Raw genomic sequence first — 27,014 nt, forward strand, 5'->3', positions numbered from 1 at the left:
GACTAGACTGCAGCGGCGGGCACCCGCTCCTCGGGGAAGCCCTCCGCGCCCCAGGGCCGGGGCCGGGAGGAAACAGCTTCACTCGGGCCACGGCGATGCAACGCCGGCCGGCCAGGTAAGGCCAGCTTCACGGGCGGCAGGGAGCGGCTCTCCCGCGCACACGCGGCAGCTGCCCGGTCGCCTGCTTTGTCTGGCGCGGGAGAACTTGGTTCTCTAAAAGCCCAGGCGGTCACGAATGCCGCCTCACAGCGGGTCCAGGAGAACAAAACGCCGACTCCGGCCCGGAGAAGCCGGGTCGCTCCGATCCCGCGAGCAGCCCCGTTCCCACCGGGGCCGCGCGGAGCTGGCGCGCTCGCGGGGGCGCCGCCGGCCAACGCCCAGGCCCCGGCTCGCCCCCGCCCTGGCTCGCGCGCGGGACCTCGGGCCGCCCCCGCGGGCTCCGGGACCCGCCCGGCCGGCCCCCGGCCCCCGGCGTCCAGATGCCACCGCCCCCTCCGCCCGCCTTCCGGGCCGGCCCGGCCCGGGCTTCCCCCTTTGGCCGAGCGCCGCCGCCGAGGACGCCGTTCGCCTCAGGACCTCGCGACCCGAGCTGCCTCCGCTACCGCCTGACGGCGCGCTCGACGGCCCCTTGCCCCCCACCCCCCCCCCCCCCCCCCCCCCGGGACTGGGGCCGCGGCCTCGCTCCCTTGCCGGGCCACGGGGCGCGGCGGGCGAGCGCCCCGGCCCCCGCGTGCAGTCCCGGCTCCGCACCGACCACCCCTGCGTGCGGCGCCGTCAGGCAGTAGCGCGGGCAGCTCGGGTCGCGGGGTCCTGAGGCAGGCGGCCTCCTCGGCGGCGGCGGCGGCGACCGGGCGGCGGCGGCGGCGGCGGCGACCGGGCGGCGGCGGCGGCGGCGGCCGGGCGGCGGCGATGCTGTGGACGCGGCTGGCGGCGGCTGAGTGGGCGGCGCTGGTCTGGGAGCTGCTGGGGGCGTCCGTGCTGCTGATCGCGGTGCGCTGGCTGGTGCGGCGGCTGGATAAGCGGCCGCAGGGCCTGGGCCGGAGCGGGCCTCCAGCCCCGCCGCCCGGCGCGGCCACGAGCTCGGCCCTAGACCCAGGTGAGGCCTGGGCCCGAGCGCCGCCCCCCCTCCCCGCGCCCCGCTCGCTGGCCTGGGTCCCCTCCCCTCGCCCGGCCCGGGTCCCCTTCTCTCCTCAGGCCTGGGTCCCCCCCCCGCCCCTCCCCCCCCGGCCCGGGTCCCCTCAGCTTGGTGGCCTGGGTCCCCTCCCCTCGCCCGGCCCGGGTCCCCTCAGCTTGGTGGCCTGTGTCCCCTCCCCTCGCCCGGCCTGGGTCCCTTTCACTCCTCAGGCCTGTGTCCCCTCCCCTTGCCCGGCCTGGGTCCCCTCACCTGGCCTGAGTCCCCTAAGCTTGGTGGCCTGGGTCCCCTCAGCTTGGTAGCCTGGGTCCCCTCCCCTGGCCCGGGTCCCCTCAGCTTGGTGGCCTGGGTCCCTTTCACTCCTCAGGCCTGTGTCCCCTCCCCTTGCCCGGCCTGGGTCCCTTTCACTCCTCAGGCCTGTGTCCCCTCCCCTTGCCCGGCCTGGGTCCCCTCACCTGGCCTGAGTCCCCTAAGCTTGGTGGCCTGGGTCCCCTTCTCTCCTCAGGCCTGGGTCCCCCCCCCCCCCGGCCCGGGTCCCCTCAGCTTGGTGGCCTGTGTCCCCTCCCCTCGCCCGGCCTGGGTCCCCTCCCCTGGCCTGGGTCCCCTCAGCTTGGTGGCCTGGGTCCCCTCCCCTCGCCCGGCCTGGGTCCCTTTCACTCCTCAGGCCTGGGTCCCCTCCCCTTGCCCGGCCCGGGTCCCCTCAGCTTGGTGGCCTGTGTCCCCTCCCCTCGCCCAGCCTGTGTCCCCTCAGCTTGGTGGCCTGTGTGCCCTCCCCTCGCCCAGCCTGTGTCCCCTCCCCTCGCCCGGCCCGGGTCCCCTCAGCTTGGTGGCCTGTGTCCCCTCCCCTCGCCCGGCCTGGGTCCCCTCCACTCCCAGGCCTGGGTCCTCTCCCTCCGCCCGGCCCGGGTCCCTTTCATTCCCCCGGCCTGGGTCCCCACCCCTCCCAGGGCCTCGACTCTGTCCTGGGGCAGGACTCTGCCCCCTCCCCTGGCGGGCCCGAGTCTGGTGTTTTGGGCGAAGGCCCGGAGTAAGTCCCGGAGGCTTCACGCGCACGCGATAGGGAAGCGGGGAGCCGCGGGAGTGGCGCCCCCGTCTCCGGGCAGTCTTCATCCGCTTGGCTCCTTCGTTTGGCCGAGTTCTTCTCCAGGCCCTGCGGGCTGTGGTCCTCTCCCTCGCGGCCTCGCTCTGCCGTGCCACAGCGGTGGGCTTCCCAGACCGTGTGCGCCTGCAGGCGTTAGGGACCCTGCTTCTTCATACTGAGTTCACCCTCTCGCCAGAAAGTCGGGTTTCTTTTTGGAGAATCAGCGGTCGTTCCTTAAGTACTCTGATAGGAGGATGGCGTTTAATTAGCAGAAAGCAAAGTTAATGACCGCGTCTCCGGATCTCGGGGCTAACCGTCAGGGTCCGTACGGATGGCTTACTTCTGGTGTCCTGGCCCTGCAGCTGAGCAGACAGGCCCCAGGAAGGCCCGCCGGTGGTTGAGAGCACGCGGCTGGGAGGCTGGGGCCGGCTGGGATTGCAGGCCTGCTGACACCCGGTCCGCTTCCCCTCCGTCCTTGGGTTGCTTCCCTTTCCTCGCCTCCTGGAGAGAGTTTTAGCCGGTATGTTGAGAAAATAGCACGCTGATTTGTCCGGTCACACCGCCAGCCCTCTGCCAAGTAGCCGCACGACGCCGAGACTGCACACCGCCTGCGTGCTGAAGCTAAATGATGTGTGGGGCCACGAGGTCAGGGTTGGGAGCGCCCCCCCCCCCTTTTTTTTAAGATTATTTATTTGTTTTTGAGAGAGAGAGAGGTACTTGTATTCTCTCACGAGCAGGGGAAGGGCAGAGAGAGGGGGAGAGAGAATCCCAAGCAGGCTCCATACTGTCCATGCAGAGCCCGACACGGGGCTGGATCCCAGCAACCCGTTAGATCATGACCTGAGCCAAAATCAACAGTTGGACGCTCAGCCGACTGAGCCACCCAGGTGTCCCTTAAGTCATTTTTTGGACTTATAAAAAGTTACAAAACTAGTATGAAGCAAACGTATGTGCGAAAAGATGCTCAACGTCGCCAGCCAGTGGTGAAACACAGATTAAACCTCCAACGAGATACTGCACCTGTTAAAATGACTAAAATGAAAGTAGCCAGTACCGCAAGCTGCTGGTGGAAATGCTGAGAAACTGGGTCTCTCATTTACTGCTGGTGGAAATGTTACAGGGGCAGCCACTCTGAAATCAATTTGGCAGTTTCTCAAAAACGTAACTGTGCACCGTATTTTTGGGCATTTATCCTAGAGACATGAAAACATTTTTACACAAAAACCCGTGTGTGAATGCTTATAACTACTTGTAGTTTCCAAGAACTGGAAAAAGCCCAAATGTTTCTCGAGGGACAAAAGGGTAATAAGACTGGCATGTTCACACCACGAAATGCTGCTCAGCAGTGAGAAGGAAGGAGGTGGTGGTGTGTCTCAGGAGTATCGTGCTGATTGAAAAAAGCCAAGGAGGTTTAGAGGGTGTGATTCCATTTATCAGAATCTTCTTGAAAGATTACGGTGGAAGAGAACAAATTAGTGGTTGCCAGGGTCTGGGGACAGCGGAGGAGGTTGTGGGGGGGACAGTTCTGTGATCATGACTTTATCCACGTGATGGGTGGTGCTGGAAGCACGTACAAAGAAGAGCAGAGTCGTGCCGACACTGGTGAGGCTTAGCCGGTGTCACTTCCCTGATTTGGGTGCGGCACTGTCACCAGCGATGGGTCCCCAGGAACTTCCCATACTATTGTTTGTGTTTATAGTTTTTTTCAAAATAAAAAGTTAAATCTATGCCATTCGTTTAGATTCCCTGATGTTAGTAGCTTACATAATCACTAGGAGTAGGACAGCCTGGGAGTGTTCACCCAGCTCGCAGACCTGACTGGGTTTCCCGTACCGTCATCTCTGTCTCTCTGTCAGTCGGGGTTTGGCCGATACTTTGGATTCCAGCCCGAGGGTCGGCAGACCGCATCTTGCCAGCCAAATCCAGCCCCCACCTGGTTTTTCAGTCTTGCTGGATCTGTAGCTGTTCTTGAGTGTTCGAGAGACCTTCTCGCTCACAAGTCTCACCCTTAGTCTGTGGCCCTTTATGGATGTTTGCTGACCCCATTTCTAGCCTCCTTGCTTGTGACTCCCTTCTGTCAGTGAGGAACTGGACTCTCCTTAGCCATGGTGTATCCAGGTGCTTGCTGACCCCTCAGGCTGGTGTAAAGCAGCTTCAGGATCGTGGACCTGTCGAATGTACAGTCACTGGGTTCGTTCACCACCACTCCTTGCGCTTCTGTTGTCCACTTGGAAGGTCTTTCTCCATCTTTTTGCTTATTTACTTATTTTTTAGTATGTGAATCACAAATGTGTTTCTTTTATTCTTTTTCTTTCTTTTTTTTTTTTTTTAACATTTATTCATTTTTGAAAGAGAGAGACAGAGCACAAGCAGGGGAGGGGCAGAGACAGAGGGAGACACAGAATCCAAAGCAGGCTCCAGGCTCTGAGCATCAACACAGAGCCCGACACGGGGCTCAAACTCATGAACTGTGAGATCATGACCTGAGCCCAAGTCGGACACTCAACCTACTGAGCCTCCCCAGGCACCCCCCAAAAACATGTTTCCAAAAGTCAGAACATAAGAGTGACGTTCAGAGATGTTTTTCTCCCCTGTGCTGGCCCTCTGTCCATTCTTCCTGTCCAGTTTCCATACTCCACTCCTACTGGGAGTTTCTGCTTTATTCTTTATTTGGTACAGGTGAGCAGGTATTCGTATACTGTATTACAGTGTGTATTAAACAGTGTATTAAAGCAGTGGTTTTGTTTATATTCAGATTGACTTTCTAACATATGTGCTACAAAATAATAAGCCCGTGTAACCTAATAACTAAAACTGATAGTTGTGGATAATTTGTCAGTGTCAAACCTAGCAGCACGGACTTTACATGTATTTTTTACCTCACTCTTACTGTAGCCTGAGGGGTAGAACTGTCATATCCATTTTATAGATGAGGAAACTGAGGCTTAGAGTTTACATAACTTGTCCAAGGTCACACAGTTAGTGCCGTGATGTGATGGAATTGTTCTGTTTAGGGCTTGCTTGGTTGCAAGGACAAACTAGCCCAGATCAGAAGGGTGGCTTTAGAGCAGAGACACAGGAATGGCATGAAGACTGGACTTTTCTAGGAATGGGTGTGGCCTGTTTATTTGGAGCGTCTGCCCCAGTTATCCCAACCCCTTGCATGTGACTTTGACCTACTTTGTGACGTTCACATCAGTTTCCCATCATTGAGCCACCTCTGTTGCTCTTATATCGAGGTTTGTAGGGAATCACCTGGGTACCCCCCTAGGTGGAGTGGTCAATAGGCCCTCCCCTTGAAGTTCTGTGGCAGGTTTGGGGTTCTGTGCGGTACACTCATTGTTTAAAAGGCCAGTATCCCCTTTGCCAATAAGTAATAGCCAGTCTTGAAATCTTGGAGTTGGGTGGGGAGAGATGGTATTAAAAGTTAAAAAAAAACAACAACAATTTAACGTTTATTTATTTTTGAGAGAGAGAGCATCCGAAGCATGCTCCAAGCTGTCAGCACAGAGCCCGACACGGGGCTTGAACCCACGAGTTGTGAGGTCATGACCTGAGCTGAAGTCAGATGCTCAACCAGCTGAGCCACCCAGGTGCCCCGGCATTAAAAGTTTTTTAAAAAAGAAATTCACAGAAAAGATGGGGTAATATAAGAACTCTTTGCTGATAGCTATCATCCAGCTACAACGGGTATTAATATTTTGTGAATCTTTTTTATCTCTCACTGCCTCCCTCCTTTGCTCTCCTGCTAGAATAATTTATTTTTTAATTTTTATGTATTTTTTATTGATTTATTCTGAGAGAGAGAGAGAGAGAGCAGGTGCACAAGCAGGGAAGGGGCAGAGAGAGGGTGAGACAGAATCCCAAGCAGGCTCCACACCATCAGAGTTTGATGCAGGGCCTGAACTTACAAACTGTGAGATCATGACCTGAGCCAAGGTCAAGATTGGATGCTTAGCCTACGGTGCCCCCCCCTTGGGTCCCCCTGCTAGAGTGTTTTCAAGTCAATCCTGGATGTCCCATCACTTCATTTGTAAACACCTCCTAAAACCCTCTACTCCTTGGTTTCATTTTGTATCAGTGTGTGCATTTCTCTTCATCTCCTCTAGGGGTTTCTCTCTTTTTACTGTCAGGTTCCACTTTAGGCTCACTGTCTTTGTGTTTGTTCCTTGTTATTCCTGGTTTATTATTGGCATTAGAGCCAGCATCTATGTGCTTGTGACTCCCACAACCAATTTTTCCCACTCTGAACTTCTAAATCGAAACACCTGATCGGTAGGCATTAAGATGTTTTTGATGCTCAGTGCGTAAGTCTCCACCTCTTCTAGTTCTAGTATTCTCGGCCTTGGGTCAGGTCACTCATAGGCACCTGGACCAGAAGTCTGAGTGTCATCCTAGGCTGCCTGCAGGCCCACACACCCCTCCCCATGGCCTCTGATCCATCCGTCCTTCACGCCTCCAGTTTTTCTCACCTAAGTGCTTGTTTCCAGCCCCATTACGACGCTAGTCTGTACCCCAATATTTCTTCTTTCTCCCCAATTCTTGCTGACCACACTTAAACCTGCGACCTGCTCTTTCTCTGAAGGTGTGGATTAGAGCTCCTGCTCCAATTCAGATGCACTCACTGAGTGGCTGTGTCACTCGAACAAGTGACTGAGCGTCTCTGTGATCCAGGTTCTTCATCTGTAAAGTGGGGTGAACAGTGGTGAGACCTGCCACACAGAGAAATCATGCTGGTTAAATACTTTGTGTAGTGCGCTTACACCGGAGCCAGGCACATGGAAAGCCCCCCCCAGAACCTTAAACATTAACTACTTAATATTAGCAAAGTGACTGCCAGAGCCATCTCTGTGGCTCCTCTGGTTAAATCTTTGTATAATTTCCTTCACTTATGGAATGAAGTACACATGTATCTGTAGGATGCATCTCTAGAGTTGTATTTTTGACGGATATTGTTCACATGCCCTCCTTGGGTTTGTTCTAGATTACACTCTAAGTAGCACCAAATGATGTGCCCGTTCCCCCAGTGTGAGTACCTACTTAGAAAGTTAGTGTGATTGTGTCACGTAATAGTATCAGGTTCTAAGATTCTTATCCAAATAAACCAGAAATTGCTTATCTAAATTTGGTTAGATTATGATCAATTGGGAAACACTTTCAGAAAGCTCTCATAGGAGGCTCATAGACTACCAAAAATATGGACAAACACTGGCTTGAAATGAAACTGAAACCAGCATTTTTGCCACTTGTGTTTTTTGTTTTGTTGCTCATAAGAAAACAATGTAGGGGCGCCTGGGTGGCTCAGTCGGTTAAGCGTCCGACTTTGGCTCAGGTCAAAGTGTCCGACACCCAGGCGCGCCTGGGTGGCTCAGTCGGTTAAGCGTCCGACTTTGGCTCACGGTCCGTGAGTTCGAGCCCCGCGTCGGGCTCTGTGCTGACAGCTCAGATCCTGGAGCCTGTTTCAGATTCTGTGTCTCCCTCTCTCTCTGACCCTCCCTTGTTCATGCTCTGTCTCTCTCTGTCTCAAAAATAAATAAATGTAAAAAAGAAAAAGAAAACAATGTACTTCTCACCATCAGATTAATTCTTGTCTTGGCCTAGGTGAGATGACAATGGACGCTATCTTGGCTCGATTGAAACTCCTGAATCCAGATGACCTTAGAGAAGAAATTGTGAAAGCTGGATTGAAATGTGGACCCATTACATCAACCACAAGGTTCATTTTTGAGAAAAAATTGGCTCAGGCTCTACTGGAGCATGGAAGAACACTGCCTTCACAGCCTCCTGGCCACGACATGTCAGGAGCCACAACCATAAGCCAGGACGCACAGAGAAATTGGAAGTCGGCTGTAGGGAGCCAACCTGAGCAGGTTGGCTTGTCTGAGGACAGAGATTTTGGTTACAGCGTGGGCTTGAATCCTCCAGAGGAAGATGTCATGATGTCTAAGACCTGCTCTCTGTCCTTCGGTGCTGCCACTGGGGTCAACGGTCACAAAGCCATGGTGACGGCCTCTGCAGGGCCGCCTCTGTACTATGGGGTATGCCCGGCATACGAGGACATCCCTGCAAGAAATGGTAATGTGACAGGCACCTGGTGTTTCTCACATGGGGTGGATGGACAGCAGGGGAAGGTGATTTTGAAAATCACAAACTACAGAGAAGAATTAGGCCCCATAATTGCATTGCCCCAAATGAACCATCGTCAGCATTTTTGTATAGAATTCTGCTGAATTATTTGTAAATCTACATGTGACATGTGAATTTTTATAAAGAAAGTTGGATTCTGTGAGACATGCTTCACTTGCAAGTAGTTTTTGGCTGGCTACCATTTCTTGATTAATCTTCTCCCTCCTTTTTTTTTTATTCAATATAAGCTGAACCCCTTTTATGTTAATGTAAATGGCTAATGCAGCTATAAGTAATTTTCAACATGAAAGAATTGCAATTTTATTTTATTTTTAAAAATTTTTTTTTTTAAATTTTTTTTTTAACGTTTATTTGTTTTTGAGACAGAGAGAGACAGAGCATGAACGGGGGAGGGTCAGAGAGAGAGGGAGACACAGAATCCGAAACAGGCTCCAGGCTCTGAGCTGTCAGCACAGAGCCCGACGCGGGGCTCGAACCCACGGACCGTGAGATCATGACCTGAGCCGAAGTCGGACGCTTAACTGACCGAGCCACCCAGGCGCCCCTTAATTTTTTTTTTTAACGTTTATTTATTTTTGACAGAGACAGAGCATGAACAGGGGAGGGTCAGAGAGAGAGGGAGACATAGAATCTGAAACAGGCTCCAGGCTCTGAGCTGTCAGCACAGAGCCTGACACGGGGCTCGAACTCACAGACCGCGAGATCATGACCTGAGCTGAAGTCGGACGCTGAACCGACTGAGCCACCCAGGCGCCCCAAGAATTGCAATTTTTTTTTTTTAATTTTTTTTTTTAATTTTTTTTTTCAACGTTTTTTATTTATTTTTGGGACAGAGAGAGACAGAGCATGAACGGGGGAGGGGCAGAGAGAGAGGGAGACACAGAATCGGAAACAGGCTCCAGGCTCCGAGCCATCAGCCCAGAGCCTGACGCGGGGCTCAAACTCACAGACCGCGAGATCGTGACCTGGCTGAAGTCGGACGCTTAACCGACTGCGCCACCCAGGCGCCCCAAGAATTGCAATTTTAAACAAGACTAGAGTAGGTAGCATTGGAAAGAATTAATGAAAGCCTGATATTGATTAGAATGTCAGAAATCCAGACTATCACTATTGTGATATCATTTGTGGTGGCACCCCAAAATAGGAGATTAGACACATTATGTACCATGAGTAGAACTGAATGTTTATTTTGAGAGAGCACGTGCGAGCAGGGGAGGGGCAGAGAGGGGGGGGAGAGAGGATGTGAAGTGGGCTCTGCTGACGGCCGACAGGCCACTGTGGGCCAACTCACGAACCTTGAGTTCATGACCTGAGCCAAAGTCAGACGCTTGACTGACTGAGCCACCTAGGAACCATGAGATCATGACCTGAGCCAGAGTCAAGAGTCGGATGCTCGACCAACTAACTGAGCCACCCAGACACCCCAAAAGGTGTGCATTTTCCTTTGAAAGCCACTGCCCCCCAGAAGCTGTTAGTACGCACTGTGTTTGAGAGAGTAACTTTTCCAGTCTGTCTACAGTATTGAACGCAAGGTTTTATATCTGTAAAAAGGGAAGTCTTGTTTCCGTTCTGTCAGCCAAACTCCATGTTATTGAACTTTCCTTTTTATCTTTTGAATAAGGGAAACCTCTGTCTTGTAGGTCAGTTACTTTTTATATGGTTTTAATTTATTATTAATTGTATGAATCTGTTGGTCATATCTACTGACCGTTTTTACTGGGCAATAGACATTACTATTCTTCTCTTATATTGGTTAAAATTTTTTTCTCCCCATTAAAAAAATTTTTTTTCTTCCCATTTGTATTTTATGTATTTTTGAGAGTTTCAAGCAAGCTTGATTGTGATAATTCGCCTACAGAACTTTAATATTCTTATGTAATAGGAACTTTTCCTTTATGTATTCTGGGTTTCTTGGTACACTTAGAAAGGCATTCCCCACCCAAAATTATGTTTAAAATTCTCTTGCAATAGTCATAATTTTTAACTTGCTTTTTTTGTTATTTTTATTTATAACATTAACCCAGGAGTTTTATTTTTCATTATGAAATCGTATCCTTAGATACAGTAAAGTTACACGTGTATAGCATACACATTATTTACATTCACGTCCATGCATATGATCAGTCTTATTAACTGTGTTGTTTTGACTAGCTAAGGCCCTTTTTCTCAAGAATGACTTGGCTCAGGTCATGATTTCACGGTTTGTGAGCTCAAGCCCCACATCGGGCTCTGTGCTGACAGCTGTCAGCACAGGACCCCCTTCAGATCCTCTGTCTCTCTCTCTGCCCCTCCCCTGTGCATGTATGCGTCTCTGTGTCTCTCAAAAAGAAGTCAACATTTTTTAAAAATGGCTTTAAGATTAAAAACCTGAAATACTGGGGCACCTGGCTGGCTCAGTTGGAGGAGCGTGCAACTCTTGATCTTGGGGTCGTGAGTTCAGGCCCCACATTAGGTGTAGAGATTACTTAAAAATAAAACCTTTAAGAAACAAATCTGAAATACTAATGTGAAAGAAATCAGACAGCTGGTAATGGTTATTATGAAACTCGGGGCCTTCGGGTGTGAGCCAGTTACTTCTCTGTGATTTCCCTGTTACTTTTCCTACACAGAAAGGATTCATGTTTATGAAGATAAAAAGGAAGCACTGCAAGCTGTCAGAATGATCAAAGGATCTCGATTTAAAGCTTTTTCAAGTAGAGAAGATGCTGAGAAATTTGCTAGAGGACTTTGTGATTATTTCCCTTCTCCCAGCAAAGCCTCTTCAGCACTTTCTCCTGTGAAAACAGCACCACTCATGAGCAGTGGTGGGCTGAAAGGTGAGTTATATAGCAGTCTGCTTCTGGTACTGCTGTCAGGGTTACCCCTGGTGGTTTCTGGGCCCTCTTTCCTGATGTGTTGTGACTGGTTTTCTCCTCCTTTGAGAGAAGTCCAGTTTGCCAGGAAGTAGAGAGCTGAGGCCTAGGCCACGGAGTAGCCGAAGGAGAGTGGGTCGGTCACCTGGTCTGGGAAGGACTAGGGACCCCGAGGGTAGAGGCAGCGGGGCACTGAGTGGGCCCTGAACCTGACAAGGCCACTGTTGGCCCTTCCCTTCTGCTGCCTCTGTCTCCCTCTCTGCCTGCTGCCATGGGATCTTGGGGCTTTTTTAGATGCTGGGACCTGTCTCCTTCCCGCCTGCAGCCACACCTACTTCTAGGACGGTGGTGCCTGCTTTGGCACACATAGTCCTGCGGACGTGGAGCTGGCCTGCGGGGGGAGCCCTGCAGCCCGGAATCCCACCACACCTGCTCCAGCTCTGAACAGGGGTCTCGTGAGAGGCCTTTTCGGTAGGCCTTGTGCAGAACCCCAGCAGCCTCTGACCGTGGCCCACGCTCCGCCTTGCCCCCTCCTGGAGCCCGCAGCTGTCCTGCTTCCCAGGCTGGCTGGGGCTCCCGGGGAAGGCACCCTCTCCTTATGGACATACAGCCTTCAGTCGAAAGCTCCGCCAGCCTGTTTTCCTCTGCTTCCTTCCTCTGCTCACACAGGTGCTTCGTAGACGAAGCCACAGTGATTTCTAATACTTAGAGGTTTCCCTCTTTGCAGTCGGTGAAAGTGCTCAGATTGTTTTCAGACATTCTCGGGTGTTGTAATTAAAACGACAAATAGTCTTGGCTCACTGTGCGTTCGTGGGCGTGCTCCGTGCGCGTGGAGGTTCCTGTGTGCGTGCGGTGGTGTGCCCTCACCCTCCTCGCAGCCTTTTCTAGCTGCAGGCCGCTCAGGCCCTTTTGCACTTGGACTCCTGCTGTGGTGGCACGTTTGTGCCCCGCTGTTGGCTAGCGCACTCCCAACTAGGTGGTGATGAGCTTGTGTGGGGGCGATTTCTGCGGCCTCAGCGTAGCACACAGTGGGTGATGAGAAAATGTTGGTGAAGTTAAACATTCTTAAATCCTTTCTCTTGATGACAGATGGTTTGTACCCACCTGAGTCTGAAACTGTAAACAAAGAGCGAGCCAACAGTTACAAAACCCCCCGTACTCAAGATCTCACTGCCAAACTTCGAAAGGCTGTGGAGAAGGGAGAAGACGACACCTTTTCCGATCTCACCTGGAGTAACCCCCGGTATCTGATTGGTTCGGGGGACAATCCCACCATTGTGCAGGTAAGCCTGCTTCTAGCACCGTTAGCCTCGGAAGACTGTGCTTGGCAGAAATGAAGCTCACACCTACAGTCTTCTTTCAGGAAGGATGTCGGTACAATGTTATGCATGTTGCTGCCAAAGAGAATCAGGCTTCTATCTGCCAGCTGACCCTAGAGACTCTGGAAAACCCCGAGTTTATGCGACTCATGTACCCGGATGATGACCAGAACATGCTGCAGCAGCGCATCTATTACATCGTCGACCTGTACCTAAACACGCCTGACAAAGTGGTGAGTGCTCCTAGGAGGGGTCATGTCAGCCTGGCAGCAAGCTTGGTGTCCCCGTGTGCATTTCCCCGCATCGCCATGCACATGGAGGGTGGGACAGGAGACGCGCGTTCATTGCGCTCAGCTGCCTTCGAATTAGGGGTGGGGACGGGATCTGTTCACACATAGGAGATCTGCCGCCCCAGGCGGGGTGTACGTGGGTCTCACCTGTGGCCAGAGTTGCTGCAGGAACACGTCCCTCCTGGCCTTTGTCCGGGGAGACCTGAGCTGGGCTTTGATGACAGGCTGAGCCAACGCCAAAACCTAGAGAGAAAAGAAAGTAAGAGGTTGTGGTGCCTTTTATTCGAGGGTTCTGTGTGGTTTTTTTTTTTCCCCCACCTAATATGAGGAATCTTTCCTGTGGAGGTAAAAATCTCAAAGGTTTGGTTTTTAATGGTGCATAAGGCTTATGTAAGAATTGTTAAAACAGAAGAATTTTATATAGTTCTGTAAGGCAGAACCCAGTGATAGCTTACAGCCAAGACTTGTGAGCCCTGAGCAAGCCCAGGAGTTGGGAAAGTTGTGGTTGGCAGGAGAGGGAATGACAAGCGTGCTGAAGGTGTCATGACTCACTATTTCATGACACATACTGAATGGGACACATCAAACTCCACGGTCGCAGAGCAAGGGTAACCTTTAAATTAACAAGAGAGAAAAGAGGGAGTGAAGACACATTTGGCCAATCTGGCACAATTCTAGAAGGAGGTATGGGAGAAAGCGATGATTATACATATGGAAGCATTACTAATTGTAAAAGAAGACAGAAGGAGCACAGAGTTCTGTGCTTTAGACTCAATAAGGAAGGATTCCTGACTTGGTTATTACAATCAGGAAGTGTGACTTGAAAGGTAAAACAGAGAAGCGTGTGCCCTACAGAAAATGCAGTATTTACAGAAGATATGCATATGTACATCCAGAAGGAACACTTAATAAATTCTTGAAATTAGATGTTATAGGCTATCTTTGAGCAGAACTCACTAAGAGTAGGAATCAAAGTATTAGACACAAGTACCTGGCTTGGCAGAGCCCAGTGTCGGTGAGAAGCACCCAGAGCCTGCTGTCTGGGCAAGAGAAGCGGTTCCCGGCAGGAATGCGGGCAGAGGCGGGAGTCACGTTTGCAGAGCTCGGAACACGTTAGAGACGGATGTTCTGTGGTGCCAGGGAGCGGGGTGGCCAGAAGGACGCGGGCTGTTAGGTGCTGAGTGGAAACACTCACCCCTGCTGTGCCGCGATCGGTGTCCCCCTGCCTCTGCAGGCCTGGCACAGGAGGTCAGGCTATGAATGGATCTCGGGCCCAGAGCAGGAGTGTCCCCAGAACAGCATGAATTGAGAAAGTGCTAATACAGAGAATGCACCAGAGCAGATCTAGGAAAGGCCGGCCTGTTTTGGTAAACGAAGCTATACTGGAACACGAGTCTGCTCGTTCTTTCTGTGTCATCGTGGCCTCAGACACGCATAGAGCAGCGTGGCTGCCCTTGGCTGAGGCAGCTTGCCAACCTGGACGAGCGGGCAGGGTGCGGTCAGCACTGCTACGGGCAGACACCCAGACCTCTCCGGGTTCGTGTGGGAAGTCGTGTGGGATGGTGAGGTGGTCCTGGAGGGTGTGGAACAGGGAGTGGGTGCCTCCTGGAGGATATTTGTTCCCACGGGATCACTTGGATCACCTCTGGGGGACGCACAGGGTGGCGGTGTGAGTGCGAGTGCAAGCGGCAAGGCCCACGAGGAGTCTCGGAAGCCTGTGCAAGAGGCTAAGGGGAGGCCGGCACGTGGGGGACTTGCGAGCTGGGACGTGCCATCCTTGGTAGTCACAGGTGGACCGTGGCATTGAGTTCCTGGCCCTGGTCGATGGGAGTGGGTTCTGTTTCGGATGTGCTGCATTTGAGCCTGTGGCCGTTGCAAGTGAGGGTGCCCGGTTGAGGCGGGCTCCACAGCTCTTGGGCTCAGGGACGCTGTTAGTCGAAGGCCCGCTGATCTGTAGGCCTCAGTGGAAAGTATCCGGGGAGCGTTGGGAAGCATCCTGAGGTCAGGAGCAGAGAGTCTCATTTACTGTGGTGTTGGCCGCGAGAGAGGGTTGAGGGCAGACCAGGTTCACAGACTTTGTTTTATTCTGGGTATTGCATCCATCTGTGTACCTCAGCTTTTGAGCATTGATCATAGGACTTTGTACTGGGCCCTGAATTGTTAAAGATGCAGTTTACTGAGCGGTAGTTATGCCCCAGCTCACTTGTCAGCTCCGTCTGGGCCTGGGCACCTGTTAAGTGGGGTGCTGGGCTGGCCTCAAGCTCTGGCTTCAAGTGAGGGTAAGTGTTAACACGCCAATTATTTCTCAGTTATAAAAACAATGTCTTTCTATGGTCTTTTGTTTTTGAGCGTTTTTTGTTCTGCTAAATACCTATTTTTATCTTAAAGCAACTTTATGAGACAAACATAAATAAATATTCTTCCTCTGCACCTCTCACAGGGCTATGACACACCATTGCATTTTGCTTGTAAGTTTGGGAATGCAGACGTGGTCAATGTGCTTTCTTCACACCCTTTGATTGTAAAAAACCCAAGGAATAAATATGATAAAACTCCTGAAGATGTAAGTATTTATTTTTGGTTTTAAGTTTATTTGTTTACGTTTTTGAGAGAGCATCTGCATGTGTGTGCGCATGCACATGAGTGGGGGAGGGTCAGAGAGTGAGGGAATCCCAAGCAGGTTCCGCACTGTCTGCCCAGAGCCCGATGTGGGGTTCCATCTCACAAACTGTGAGATCGTGACCCGAGCCGAAAGCAAGAGTCGGACACTTAACCAACTGAACCATCCAGATGCGTCTGTAAGTATCTACTAAATTGCTGTTACTACATAGTACTAGATATGAAAATACACAAAGTTAGAGTCACTGTGAAGTCACAGTAACTGTTTGAACATGTTTGCGTCACAGGCACATCTTAGAACCATGATTACTGGGTAACAGGCCTAGCTCCTGGCTTTAATCAAGTTTCCTCTGTGTGTACCTCAGTTGACCAGGGAACTGGAGAACAGAGGAGGTGACGGTGTTGGTCGTTTGGGTGATGATGATGTTGCTGATGGTAATGAGAAGGTGGTGAGGATGACAGTGGAGAGGTGGTGATAATGAGGGAAATGGTGGGGATGGTGGGGATGATGGTGATGTTGGTGCTGGTGGTGATGGTGATAATGGAGATGGGGATGACAGTGATGATGATGATGGTGGTGATGGTGGTGATGACGACGAGGGAGATGGTGGTGGTGATGACGATAAGGCCGGGGATGATGGTGCTAGTGGTGCTGGCAATGGTGATGACAGTGATGATGGTGGTGAGGTGGGTGATGGCAATGATGAGGACGATGGTACTGAAAGCTGACGTGTTTAGCTCATGATGTACCAGCCGCTGTCCTAAGCCCCTCCCAGATATTCTCACCTGACCTATACAAGCCTTGTTAGGATTGATACTGGCCGTTGAGCAAAATGTGCCTTAGAGAGGGCAGAAGTGAGGTGGGGAGGGAGGTGGACCTGACGGAAACTGAAAGAAGGGTGATTTGTACTGTGCATCGGAGCTGTTGGCAAGCTGACCTGGGTCAGCCAGCCCTTGAGATGGAATCTGCAAGGATCTTAATCTGGTAGCAAATGCCACCTGTGTAGTTGCTATGGTTACGAAGATAGTGCCCATTTTCTATAGAAACTACAATACATGTAAAGAAAAAATTTTTCATTCTGTAACTCAGAAAATTACTATTATTTTTCACATGTATGTCTGACTCAACTGTTTGTGTGCATAGGTATGTATATTTATTCAATATAAGATGGTCTTTGGTAACTGCTATTCTTTTTAAATTAAAAAAAATTTTTTTAATGCTTGTTTATTTTTGAGAAAGAGAAAGACAGAGACAGAACATGAGTGTGGGAGGGGCAGAGAGAGAGGGAGACACAGAATATCAAGCAGGCTCCAGGCTCTGAGCTGTCAGCACAGAGCCCGATGCGGGACTTGAACCCACGAACCGTGAGATCGTGACCTGACCCGAAGTTGGACACTTCATGAACTGAGCCACTCAGGCGCCCCAGTAACTGGTATTCTTTTTTTTTTTTTTTTTTTTTTTTAATTTTTTTTTTCAACGTTTTTTATTTATTTTTGGGACAGAGAGAGACAGAGCATGAACGGGGGAGGGGCAGAGAGAGAGGGAGACACAGAATCGGAAACAGGCTCCAGGCTCCGAGCCATCAGCCCAGAGCCTGACGCGGGGCTCGAACTCACAGACCGCGAGATCGTGACCTGGCTGAAGTCGGACGCTTAACCGACTGCGCCACCCAGGCGCCCCTGGTATTCTTTAAAGCATTTGCCTTTTGGGGCGCCTGGGTGGCTCAGTTGGTTGAGCATCCGACCTCGGCTCAGGTCATGATCTCACAGTTCGTGGGTTCGAGTCCCGCGTCAGGCTCTGTGCTGACAGCTCGGAGCCTGGAGCCTGCTTTGGATTCTGTGTCTCCCGCTCTCTCTGCCCCTCCCCTGTTCATGCTCTGTCTCAAGAATAAAAAATAAACAGTAAAAAAAAAAAAAAAAGCATTTGCCTTTCCTCACAATCAGTTACACATTTGAAAAAATAGTTGCACTACTTACAGAGTAGAGTTTAGTTTGTTTTTTTCACAGGCTGGCAGGAGATGGTAATTTTGTAGTTCCTTCCTTATTTTAAGGTTATTGTGGTTTTTTATTATTTCTAGTAAAAATGTTCTTGAAACATCCTGCAATTCTTTAAGGAAGAAAGTTGATTTTAGAGTAGCAAGAATAAAACACCGTATTCTCGTTAAATAGGAACTCTGTTTTAACCCATCCAAACAAGAGCAACAAACAGGCCCCCAGGCATTGGAGCTCATAGAACTAAAAATTACAAGTGTCTCTGCCTGCGTTTGCCTAACTGAACATGCCTTTCCTTGAGGAAAACTAGAAAGTGTAGGGTAACACGAAGAAAGAAAATCAGTTCACTCCCAGGGTTTGTTTTTCTTGTCCTGACCCCTTTAGCTTTTATAGAACGTTTTGGGAGAAAATTGTACTGTTCAACATGGGGTTTTTGGTTGTGAGTTTGATGAAATATTTACCATTAGGACACTATCCTTTTTTTGTTAACCTTAAAACTTGCTTTTATAAAATTATTTTAATGATAAAATGTGACAAATTAAGATTTAAAGTGTTCACATACTGTGTCTTTTTAAAATAGGTCATTTGTGAAAGAAGTAAAAATAAGTCTGTGGAGCTGAAGGAGCGGATCAGAGAGTACTTAAAGGGTAAGGGGGACCCTGGCCTGGCGTCGTGGGAGTGGATCCTCTCTCTCCTGCTTCCTGAACCCCCAGCTCAATGCCATCTTGTTGTCCTGTCATCCCTCCTTTGAAGCCTGAGCTTTTCCGAGAGACGCGGGTTGTCTGTCCTTTGACTATTGCTCGTGGCTTCACCGCGTCATCCCTGCCCGTGTCTCGTGCAGCAGGACCCTCTCTGGTCCCTGCTACCTGGGCACGGCCTGCAAGTTGGCAGAGCAGAGAGTGGGAGGGGCCCTTCCTGGAGCACTTGGGTCTGGGGTGTCAGTGACTCCCCATCAGCCCTTTCCTGTGCCGCCCGCTGCACCCGGCCCTGCCGCTCCTGTAGCTACAGCTAGGACTGTCCTCACCGGGCTCCCAGAGGCAGCCCCGCTCCCGCCCTGGCCCAGCCCTCGGCATTCTAGGCTGATGCTTGAATTTGCGTGAGCCATGGGGGCAGCCCTTCCTGATCAGGGCCGTGGGGGCTCTTCCCCGCCTTCTGGGCCTGCCTTTTATGGTGAAGATGGCCGGTTTCAGAAAGGGGTTGTTGCCGGCGGCTTCCTCTGGGCTGTTTCCAGTGTGTTCTGAAGGTGGAGGCACAGGTGCCTTTCCTTTCGTTTTCAGCTGGAAGTCTGGTGGCCCCATTTCCCGTCTTTCCTTCTCTCTTAGTTTCTGTTAGATCCGTTTAAAGCAAAGGTCAGCAGATGCCTGCCTGGCCTGCCACCTCCTTTGCAGATAAAGCTTTATTGGCACACCACAGCCACAGCTATCCTTCTGTACGTGGCGTCTGGACCCCTTCCTGCTACACCGTCCCAGGTGACATCATCACAGTCCACCATCGTTCTTTCCGCATTTCACATGAGAGTGTCACATGATGCCGGGTCTGTTCGGAGTTGCGTGTTTGATGATAGAAGATTGTATCGTAGGGGCGCCTGGGTGGCTCAGTCGGTTGAGTGTTCAACTTCAGCTCAGGTCATGATCTTGTGGTTCGTGGGTTCGAGCCCCGCATCGGACTCTGTGCTGACAGCTCAGAGCCTGGAGCCTGCTTCGGATTCTGTCTCCCTTTCTCTCTCTGCCCCTCCCCCACTTGCATGTTTCTCTCTCAAAAATAAATAAACTTAAAAAAAAATTATTAAAAAAGAGAGTTAAAATCGAACTTTCTCTTTTTAACAATTCTCAGATTCCCATTATGCTAATGTTGTTCACACGGGCCCAGTCCTTTTAGTACCTGGGGGTGAGGAAGTCTGCTGCTGCCCTTCCTTCCTTCCCCTTATTTTCCTGGCAGAGGAATAATGTGTGGCTGATTGAGTCTGGCAAAAACTGGCCGCTTCCCCAGGTCTTTTGGCTCCAGAGCTTTTGTACCTTTTAGAGTTTTTGCAGCCTTTTTATCACTGAACAGCTTGCAAAACCCTGGTGTTTCTGAGGCTGCCTGACACGGCATTGAGGTGAGGACCTGCCCAAGCAGATGCCTTTAGCCGGTGTCTCCTCCTCCCAGGCCACTACTACGTGCCACTCCTGAGAGCTGAGGACACGTCGTCTCCGGTGATCGGGGAGTTGTGGTCTTCAGACCAGATGACCGAGACCTCTCACGTCAGCCATGGTGGAGGCGGCCCCAGAGACCCTGTTCTGACCCTGCGAGCCTTTGCAGGGCCCCTCAGCCCATCCAAGGTGAGCTGCTGTGGAAGCTTCTGGAACCAGCTCCTGGCCATCCCCACCAGAAGTGCCGGGTGTTCCAGCTCTTGCTTTGTGTTTGGTGTTGAGACCAGGACTTATGGAATCGTAGTCAGTTGGTGACAAGGCTTGAGAACATCTGCTGGAGAAACCAGAACGTGTCTTAACCCTGTTCCTCACTCGCTAGCCAGAGCGGATGCGGTGGTGAGCCCATACGTGAGAGAAGCGAAGTTTACCTGGGCTGACCCTCCATGCTATCATCACCTGGTGCTCCGGTCCGTGTCAGTGGCCCTTCTCACAGTACATACTGGTCTAGCCTGGCTGTCTATTCCCATATTCCTGGATTTGTATTGTCACTAGGAAACTTGCATTTGCAAACTGTGCAGTTCACCTTCTGGGCCGAGGTATTTCATACACTGTGTGTCATTTTCCTCTCGTTAAAAATAATTTTAAAGGGGCGCCTGGCTGGCTTGGTCGGTTAAGCGTCCACCTCTTCTTGATCTCAGCTTAGGTCTTGATCTCAGAGTTGTGAATTCAAGCCCCACATTGGGCTCCTTGCCGGGAGTGCAGAGCCTGCTTGGGATTCTGTCTCTCTTCCTCTCTCTCTGTTCCTCCCTTGCTTGTTCTCACTCAAAATAAATAAATTTAATTTTTTTTTTTTTTTTTTTTTTAAATAAAGAGGCACCTGGCTGTCTTGATGGGTGGAGCGTGAGACTCTTGATCTCAGGGTTATGAGTTCAAGCCCAACATTGGCAACGTTGAGTGTGGAGATTACTTAAAAATAAAATCTTTTTTTTTTTTTAATGTTTATTTTTGAGAGAGAGGGAGACACAGAATCCGAAGCAGGCTCCAGACTCTAAGCTGTCAGCACAAAGCCCAGTGCAGGGCTTGAAGCCATGAAACGCGAGATTGTGACCTGAGCTGAAGTCAGGTTAACAGACTGAACCACCCACATGCCCCTACTTAAAAATCAAATCTGAAAAAAAAACAAAAATCACTTGACATGAGACCTACCATCTGAACGAAATGTAAAGATAAATCATTTCATTTATTTTTTTGAAGTCTATTTCTTTTGAGGGAGAAAGTGCACGTGAGCAGGGGAGGAATAGAGAGAGAGGGAGAGACAATCCCAAGCAGGCTCCACACTGTCAGTGCAGAGCCCGACTTGGGGCTCAAACCCAGGAGCCATGAGATCATGAGCTGAGCCAAAACCAAGAGTTGGATGCTTAACTGAGCCACCCAGGCGCTCCAAAAATAATAATAATTTTAAATAGTTATGTGCATTTATAGAAGTGTCTCCAAAAACAGGTGTTATTAGTTAAGATTAGATTCATTTGTGTAAAAGAAGACTCTAGTTAAGAGTGACCTGAAAACATAAACATGCATTTACTCTTATGTGATGGGAAAGTGGCTTGAGGGTGGCAGCTCTCCAGTGTTGGCCTCGGGGTCCCCGCGGGAAGCTCCGACCCTCCCAGCCCAGCCTGGGCCCCTGGAAGGGAGCAGGACCACGCCCCCACGGAGCCTTGCCTCTGTGTGAGCGCCGCCCTGAGGCCGTCCGGCTGCCAGACCAGAGGGGGAGGGAGGAGGGGTGCTGGGAGGTGCTCGCTGGTTCTGTTCGTTCACCTGTGACTTGGGTGAGCACCGCCCCATCCGGTTTCTCCTCAGGCAGAAGACTTCCGCAGGCTCTGGAAGACCCCACCTCGAGAGAAAGCGGGCTTCTTTCACAGTGTCAGGAAGACGGACCCAGAAAGAGGCGTAGAGAGAGTGGGAAGGTACTTGCCAGAGCAGTATGAAGCGACACGGAGCTGAGTAGCAGTGTCCTTTCGTCCGCTGCGTGTGTCTGTGTTGAAACCAGTTAACAGCCGCCTTCAAAATGTCATTCCTGGGAAGCGTTCACTGGGGGGACATAAAGCCTCTTTACTGAGGTGTGATCCCGCCGTGGCAGCCACTCTCCCGGCAGGATTGATGGGTAGCGTGCCTGGGTTCACAGTGTTTTGTGTGACGTGTCATACAGAGGGTGCCCTCTTGGCAGTAAAGGAGGAAATAAAACACAAGAAGAAGGTGTGGCTTGAAACTGCTAGTAAAAAGTCCCAGAAAAGCATTTTTCCCACCATCAAGATGCTGAATACAGCATCATCAAATAAGGCTACACTGAGTTGTTTCAGAGCCTTTTCTCAAAATATGTGCCCCCCCGCCTCCCTGTATGTATATGTATGTATATGTGTGTGTGTGTGTGTCTGTGTGTGTGTACACACACATATATAACGTGCCTAGTTTCAGGTTGACAACTTGAACCTCAAAAGAACCTCCAAACGTTTATTTATGTGCTCAGCCAAAACCAGAGTCGTTTGTGGTGTGAGTGGGGTGGTCGAGGCCTCCTTGCCGTGACTTTAATGCATTCAGTGTAACAGTTCGTGAGTGAAACCGCTCTCAGTCCTGGCCTGCTTTAGAAAATAAAAACTGCTATCTTAGCCCCATATTTAGGATAAAGTAAAAATCATAACCAGAAGTACAGGCATTACTTGCACACTTTAGCACAAAGTGGCTCTTTTCTGTATAGTTGGTTCTGTGAGCGTTTTTTCCGACTGGTTTTCTAACTGATGGATGGTATCTCTTCCTGCAGGGAGCTGGCTCATGAGCTGGGGTATCCCTGGGTCGAGTACTGGGACTTTCTGGGCTGCTTTGTTGACTTGTCTTCCCAGGAGGGTCTGCAAAAACTAGAAGAATATCTCGCTCCCCGGGAAGTGCGCAACGACGCCCAAGAGTCGGGAGAAAATGAAGCCAGCCATCAGGACGCCTCTGTCTCTGGTAAGGACGCGCAGGCACATGTAGGTTCTCAGGACGCGGACCCTGTCCAGTGGCCGCGGACCAGGAAGCACGTCCACGTGAACGGGCAGATGCCTGCTGCTCCGCCTGCCCCTTATGTCCTGGCGAGTCATGGGAGGTGCCAGCCACCGTCCTGACCGCATGTGCCTACCCTTGACTTCCTTCTCCTTTTCCTGCTTTTGAGGGCAGGGTGCTGGGCCTGGAGGCTGTGCTTTCTGTTTGGCCTTTCCCAGGGAACTCACATCTGTCAGGGGCTGAGGAGGCGGCCTCGGCAAGAGGCTGGTTTCTGGCTGGTCCCAGGGATTTGCAGCCGCGCTGCCTGACGTGTCGCAGAGTGCGTCGCCCGCGCCTCTGCACAACTGCTCCTCTCCCTTGCAGGCCGCCGGAAGTGCAGCAATTCCATCTCCGTGAGGGCGTTTCTGGACGAAGATGACGAATTGAGCTTGGAGGAGATTAAAAATCGGCAGAACACAGCTCGGAACAACACCCGGCCCACACTTGGCACTTTTGGGGACTTGGAGTGTGACATCCTTCCCTTGGAGCAGGAGACCGAACTCATAGAAGCCTCCGCCCTGACCAGTGCCCACAGCAGCAAGAATGGATTTTGTAGCCCCCTAAGCGGAGGCCAGACTCTGGGGAGGAGGCGGCCAGAAGCCCCGCGTGGGGAGGAAGCCCTTCTCTCACCGGTGCCGGGCCTGACTGTTGAGTTTGATAAACTAAATTTGCAAGATCTAGGAAGTAACTTTTCTAAGACCCCAAATAAAAATATGAAAACTGCAGACAGACGGAGCCCGACAACAAGAACGGATGCGGTGGAGAGGGACTTGTTAGAGCCGTCTGCTGCCGATGCTCTTACAAATGAGCAAATGAGGACAGAAAATGAAATATCCGCCAGAATTGCTAAGATACTCCTGGGTCCCGACGCTCCTGGGCACGAGGCACAGCAGAGCTACAGTTCCCCATCCCCAGAGCCCTCAGGGGTCCCAGCTAGGAAGGAACCCATCCAGAGGCTCTTCCTTTTTGGGTATGAGTGGGTTGTGTGCGTGTGGGAGGCTGTGGGAGTAGACCTGGGAACGGAACATGGCAGGAGGCCGTGGGGGTAGACGTGGGAGCACATGGGAGGTCATGGGGGTGGGGGTGGATGTGGGAACATGGCGGGAGGCGGTGAGGGTAGACGTGGGAGCACGTGGGAGGCTGCGGGGGTGGACGTGGGAGCACATGGGGGTAGGGGTGGACCTGGGAGCATGTGGGAAGTCATGGGTGTGGGGGTGGACATGGGAGGCTGTGGGGTGGACGTGGGAACATGGTGGGAGGCCGTGAGGGTAGACGTGGGAGCACGTGGGAGGCTGCGGGGGTGGACGTGGGAGCACGTGGGAGCACGTGGGGGTAGGGGTGGACGTGGGAGCACATGGGAGGTCATGGGGGTGGGGGTGGACTGGGAGGCTGTGGGGTGGATGTGGGAGCACGTGGCGCCATCCTAATTCTCCTGAAGCTTTTTTCTGCCCGCAACCTGGTTGGACGTGCGCTCCTGGCTCCTATGTCTTTGATGAGTTTGTAGCTCTTGGTGCTTTTTGTGACCCTCCAAGTTGGCGGGAGACGCGTTTTCCTTTCCAGCTCAGCCTCCCGTCTTGCTGTACTTCTGGGGAAGCTGCGCTGAGAGCTCGGTGCTGCATCCCGGGGAGTCTCGGCCTCCTGGTTGGTGACCTTCGGAGGTGGCAATGCTCAGAATTGCATTTTCGGTGGGATGGTGTGTCCTCTCTGCCACTGTGGCTTTTGTCCTCCACAGCCCTCACCGCAGCTCTGACAGCCGAGCCCTGCAGTGGCAGCAACGGACCGGCTGCCCGTGCTTCCGTCCTGCTGCTCTGTTCCTGTGCCCGGCCCTCGAGTTCAGAACATCATGGTGTTGGAAGTCTGTGTTTCTAACTATGGGTATTTTTGTTTTTTCTTTCCTTTTTGTCTGCCTGGCAGAGAGGAGCCGTCCAAACTGGATCGGGATGTGTTGGCCGCTCTGGAGGGTACGGATGTGGACCCACAGCGGTACCCGGCTGTCCACAGGTGGAAGAGTGCCGTCCTATGCTTCTCCCCCTCAGACAGACAGAGGTCAGTGGGCCTGCAGGGTCACCGGTCTCTTATATGGGGGCTGTTGGTGGCCGCCTTCCGGAACGGTCTGGTTCTGAGTCGCGTGTGTGCACGCAGTGGCTTATCTGGGACACTGGCAGATGGGTCGGCCACACTGACGTGTGGCTGCCCGCACAGACAAGGGGTCTGCAGTTAGGGAGAAAGGGGACCGGGTGCTGCCAACAAGGTCGGGGCAGAGGATGGAAGCAGCCGGGGCTCTTGTTCAGGGCCACACGGGACTCGTGTGGAAGAGCTTGTGTGCTGTGAATCCACAGGCCTCGCAGGGTTGGGGCGCGGGGCCCACGTCACCATCCATGCTGACAGACCTTTCTTGGTTTCCTCAGTTGGCCGAGCCCCGCGCTGAAAGGGAGGCTGGAGTGTCGGCAGCCGGATCTTGGCGGCCCCCACAGCTGCAGCCCAGGGAGAAGCCCCGGGAAGCCCGGCCCCACACCCCACTCCCCGGGCCTGGGCAGCCCCGGGCGCTATAGCCCCGCAGGCGGGGGCCGCCTCCGCAGGATGGCGCGCCTGGCCCAGCTCACGGCCTTGTAGGGCTGGTGCCAGCTGCTGGGCGTCTTTTATTCTGTGTTTGTAAAGAAAGAAGGGTAACGTGTTTATTGCTAAAATTCTACCAAAAAGAATATATTCTGATTAATTTATTCTCATTTTGAGAGTTAAAAGAATTTTAGAAAATGCACATTTTTTTGTATAAAATTTCGTTCTCTGGTGTTTTGGGAGAACTTGATGAAAGCAAACTCGGATACAGATTTTCTGAGAATTGTCACTTGTACCGACACAGACTCGAGCTCACCGTCCCAGGCGGACGGCAGGTTGTGGGTGCCAGAGTGGGGGCGGCCAGATCGGCGGTGGCGCCCCTCGAATAGCTTCATTCACTTCAGTTCCGTTCTTAGAACAGATGAATTTTGTGTCGTCTTCTTTTTCTGGGAAGGAGTCTTGGACTTTCTAGTTCATGATAGAAAAATCTTTGTTTTGCCAGTGGATCCCAGTGGATTAGGCCAGTTGATAAAGGTGGCTGTCCGGCAGTAAACGAACCTTAAATAGGTCTTAGACTTGCAGCAATGTTTCTAATTTGGGTCATTACAAACATTAAACTAGGTTTTCTCTGGGAATAAATCCTCTAGTCTGTAGGAGTCCTAGGAACCGTCCGTAGCACTGGACAGGCCAGCAGCAGACCTAAGAAACCTGCACCTGCAGTTACTTTGTTTAGTTGCCAGAGTGATACCAATAAAATGATCTTTAAGTTGTTCTCTGGTTTTCAAATGTATTGCATATTTTCGAATTCATTTCCTTCCGATTTCCTGTGTAAAAGTGTTGTGTTTTAGTACAGAAACTAGAGGTTTATCTCTGAGTCCTGGTCAGTTACCGTAGTGCATTTATTTCAGCTTCCCTTTGGCCGTGACCTCTTGGGGGGTCTGCCTGGAGCGTGGGGGCCACCTTAGAACCACTGCCATGACTGACACCCAACCCACGGCCCCACGTTGAGGGCCGACCTTTCTCGGGTGTACGTGACCGCTCACACGCTGCTGGTGCTCTGTGAGCATGTCCAGTGTTATCCAAAATGCAAAGCTCTACCAATTTTTGCTAAATTCAGTGCCTTTTGTAAATTATTTTTTATTTTCCTGAAACTTGCTTTTTTGAGAATATACAGAGATACTCAGTAGGCATGAGGTTTTTTTTTTTTTTTTTCTATGAAAACTCTGATTGGGAACTTGTGTTTAAAAAAAGTTTATTTCTTTCATGTGTTAATAAGAGGTCAGGAATATTGGAATCTAGATTTAGATTTAAAAATTTTAAAGGTTGTTGCATAGAGTGTGTAACACTGGTGTGACAATCTAGATAAAACACAGAAAAATACATTCTATTCTAAAAGCCAATGGCGTTTATAAAAGGCATCTTTGTTCTCAAAAGAAATTAGAATACAGATAGCATATTCACAGTGGCAATCTGTTTTCTATAAAACCTTACCGTACTGTCCTGTATGTTGCTGTAAATATCCAGATGGAAATTAAAAGTGTTTCTGTCCTAATTATGCAGACTGTGGTTCTTGTTTTCTGAGGTTTTAGGTCATCTTTGACTATTTCCTCATTTGTTTATAGAAGGTGGCCCTGGCCTCAATGAATGCATTATCATGTGTCTTAAGGTGATTTTGCATTGTTTTTTAAGCTACTTAATGAAATTATTATTAAAACCATGTGGTAATAATTCTAAGCTTTCAGAAAGACTGCTCTCACTGGTGTCTGGGCAAGTACCGTTTTTAGTAAAATCTTAAGCAGTGTTGTGATGAAACAGTACATTA

General features: G+C 51.2%; 1 protein-coding gene across 2 annotated transcripts; it reads left to right on the forward strand.

Annotated features, from left to right (window-relative positions):
• ANKLE2 (ankyrin repeat and LEM domain containing 2) lies at positions 1–25,458 on the forward strand. Of its 2 annotated transcripts, none has more exons than XM_042961776.1 (13): positions 1–115; positions 7,815–8,288; positions 10,970–11,176; positions 12,302–12,495; positions 12,576–12,764; positions 15,262–15,384; positions 18,013–18,079; positions 19,581–19,753; positions 21,422–21,528; positions 22,380–22,564; positions 22,961–23,606; positions 24,551–24,682; positions 25,045–25,458. In XM_042961776.1, exons 2-13 carry the CDS (start codon positions 7,820–7,822, stop codon positions 25,247–25,249), a joined length of 2,697 nt encoding a protein of 898 aa, XP_042817710.1. In that variant the 5' UTR covers positions 1–115; positions 7,815–7,819; the 3' UTR covers positions 25,250–25,458. The 2 variants fall into 2 exon arrangements, with proteins under 2 accessions (XP_042817710.1, XP_042817709.1); XM_042961775.1 differs by lacking the exon at positions 1–115 and adding an exon at positions 896–1,096.
• The last annotated feature ends 1,556 nt before the right edge of the window (positions 25,459–27,014 follow it).

This window comes from Panthera tigris, chromosome D3 (genome assembly GCF_018350195.1).
Source record: "Panthera tigris isolate Pti1 chromosome D3, P.tigris_Pti1_mat1.1, whole genome shotgun sequence".
NCBI lineage: Eukaryota > Metazoa > Chordata > Mammalia > Carnivora > Felidae > Panthera > Panthera tigris.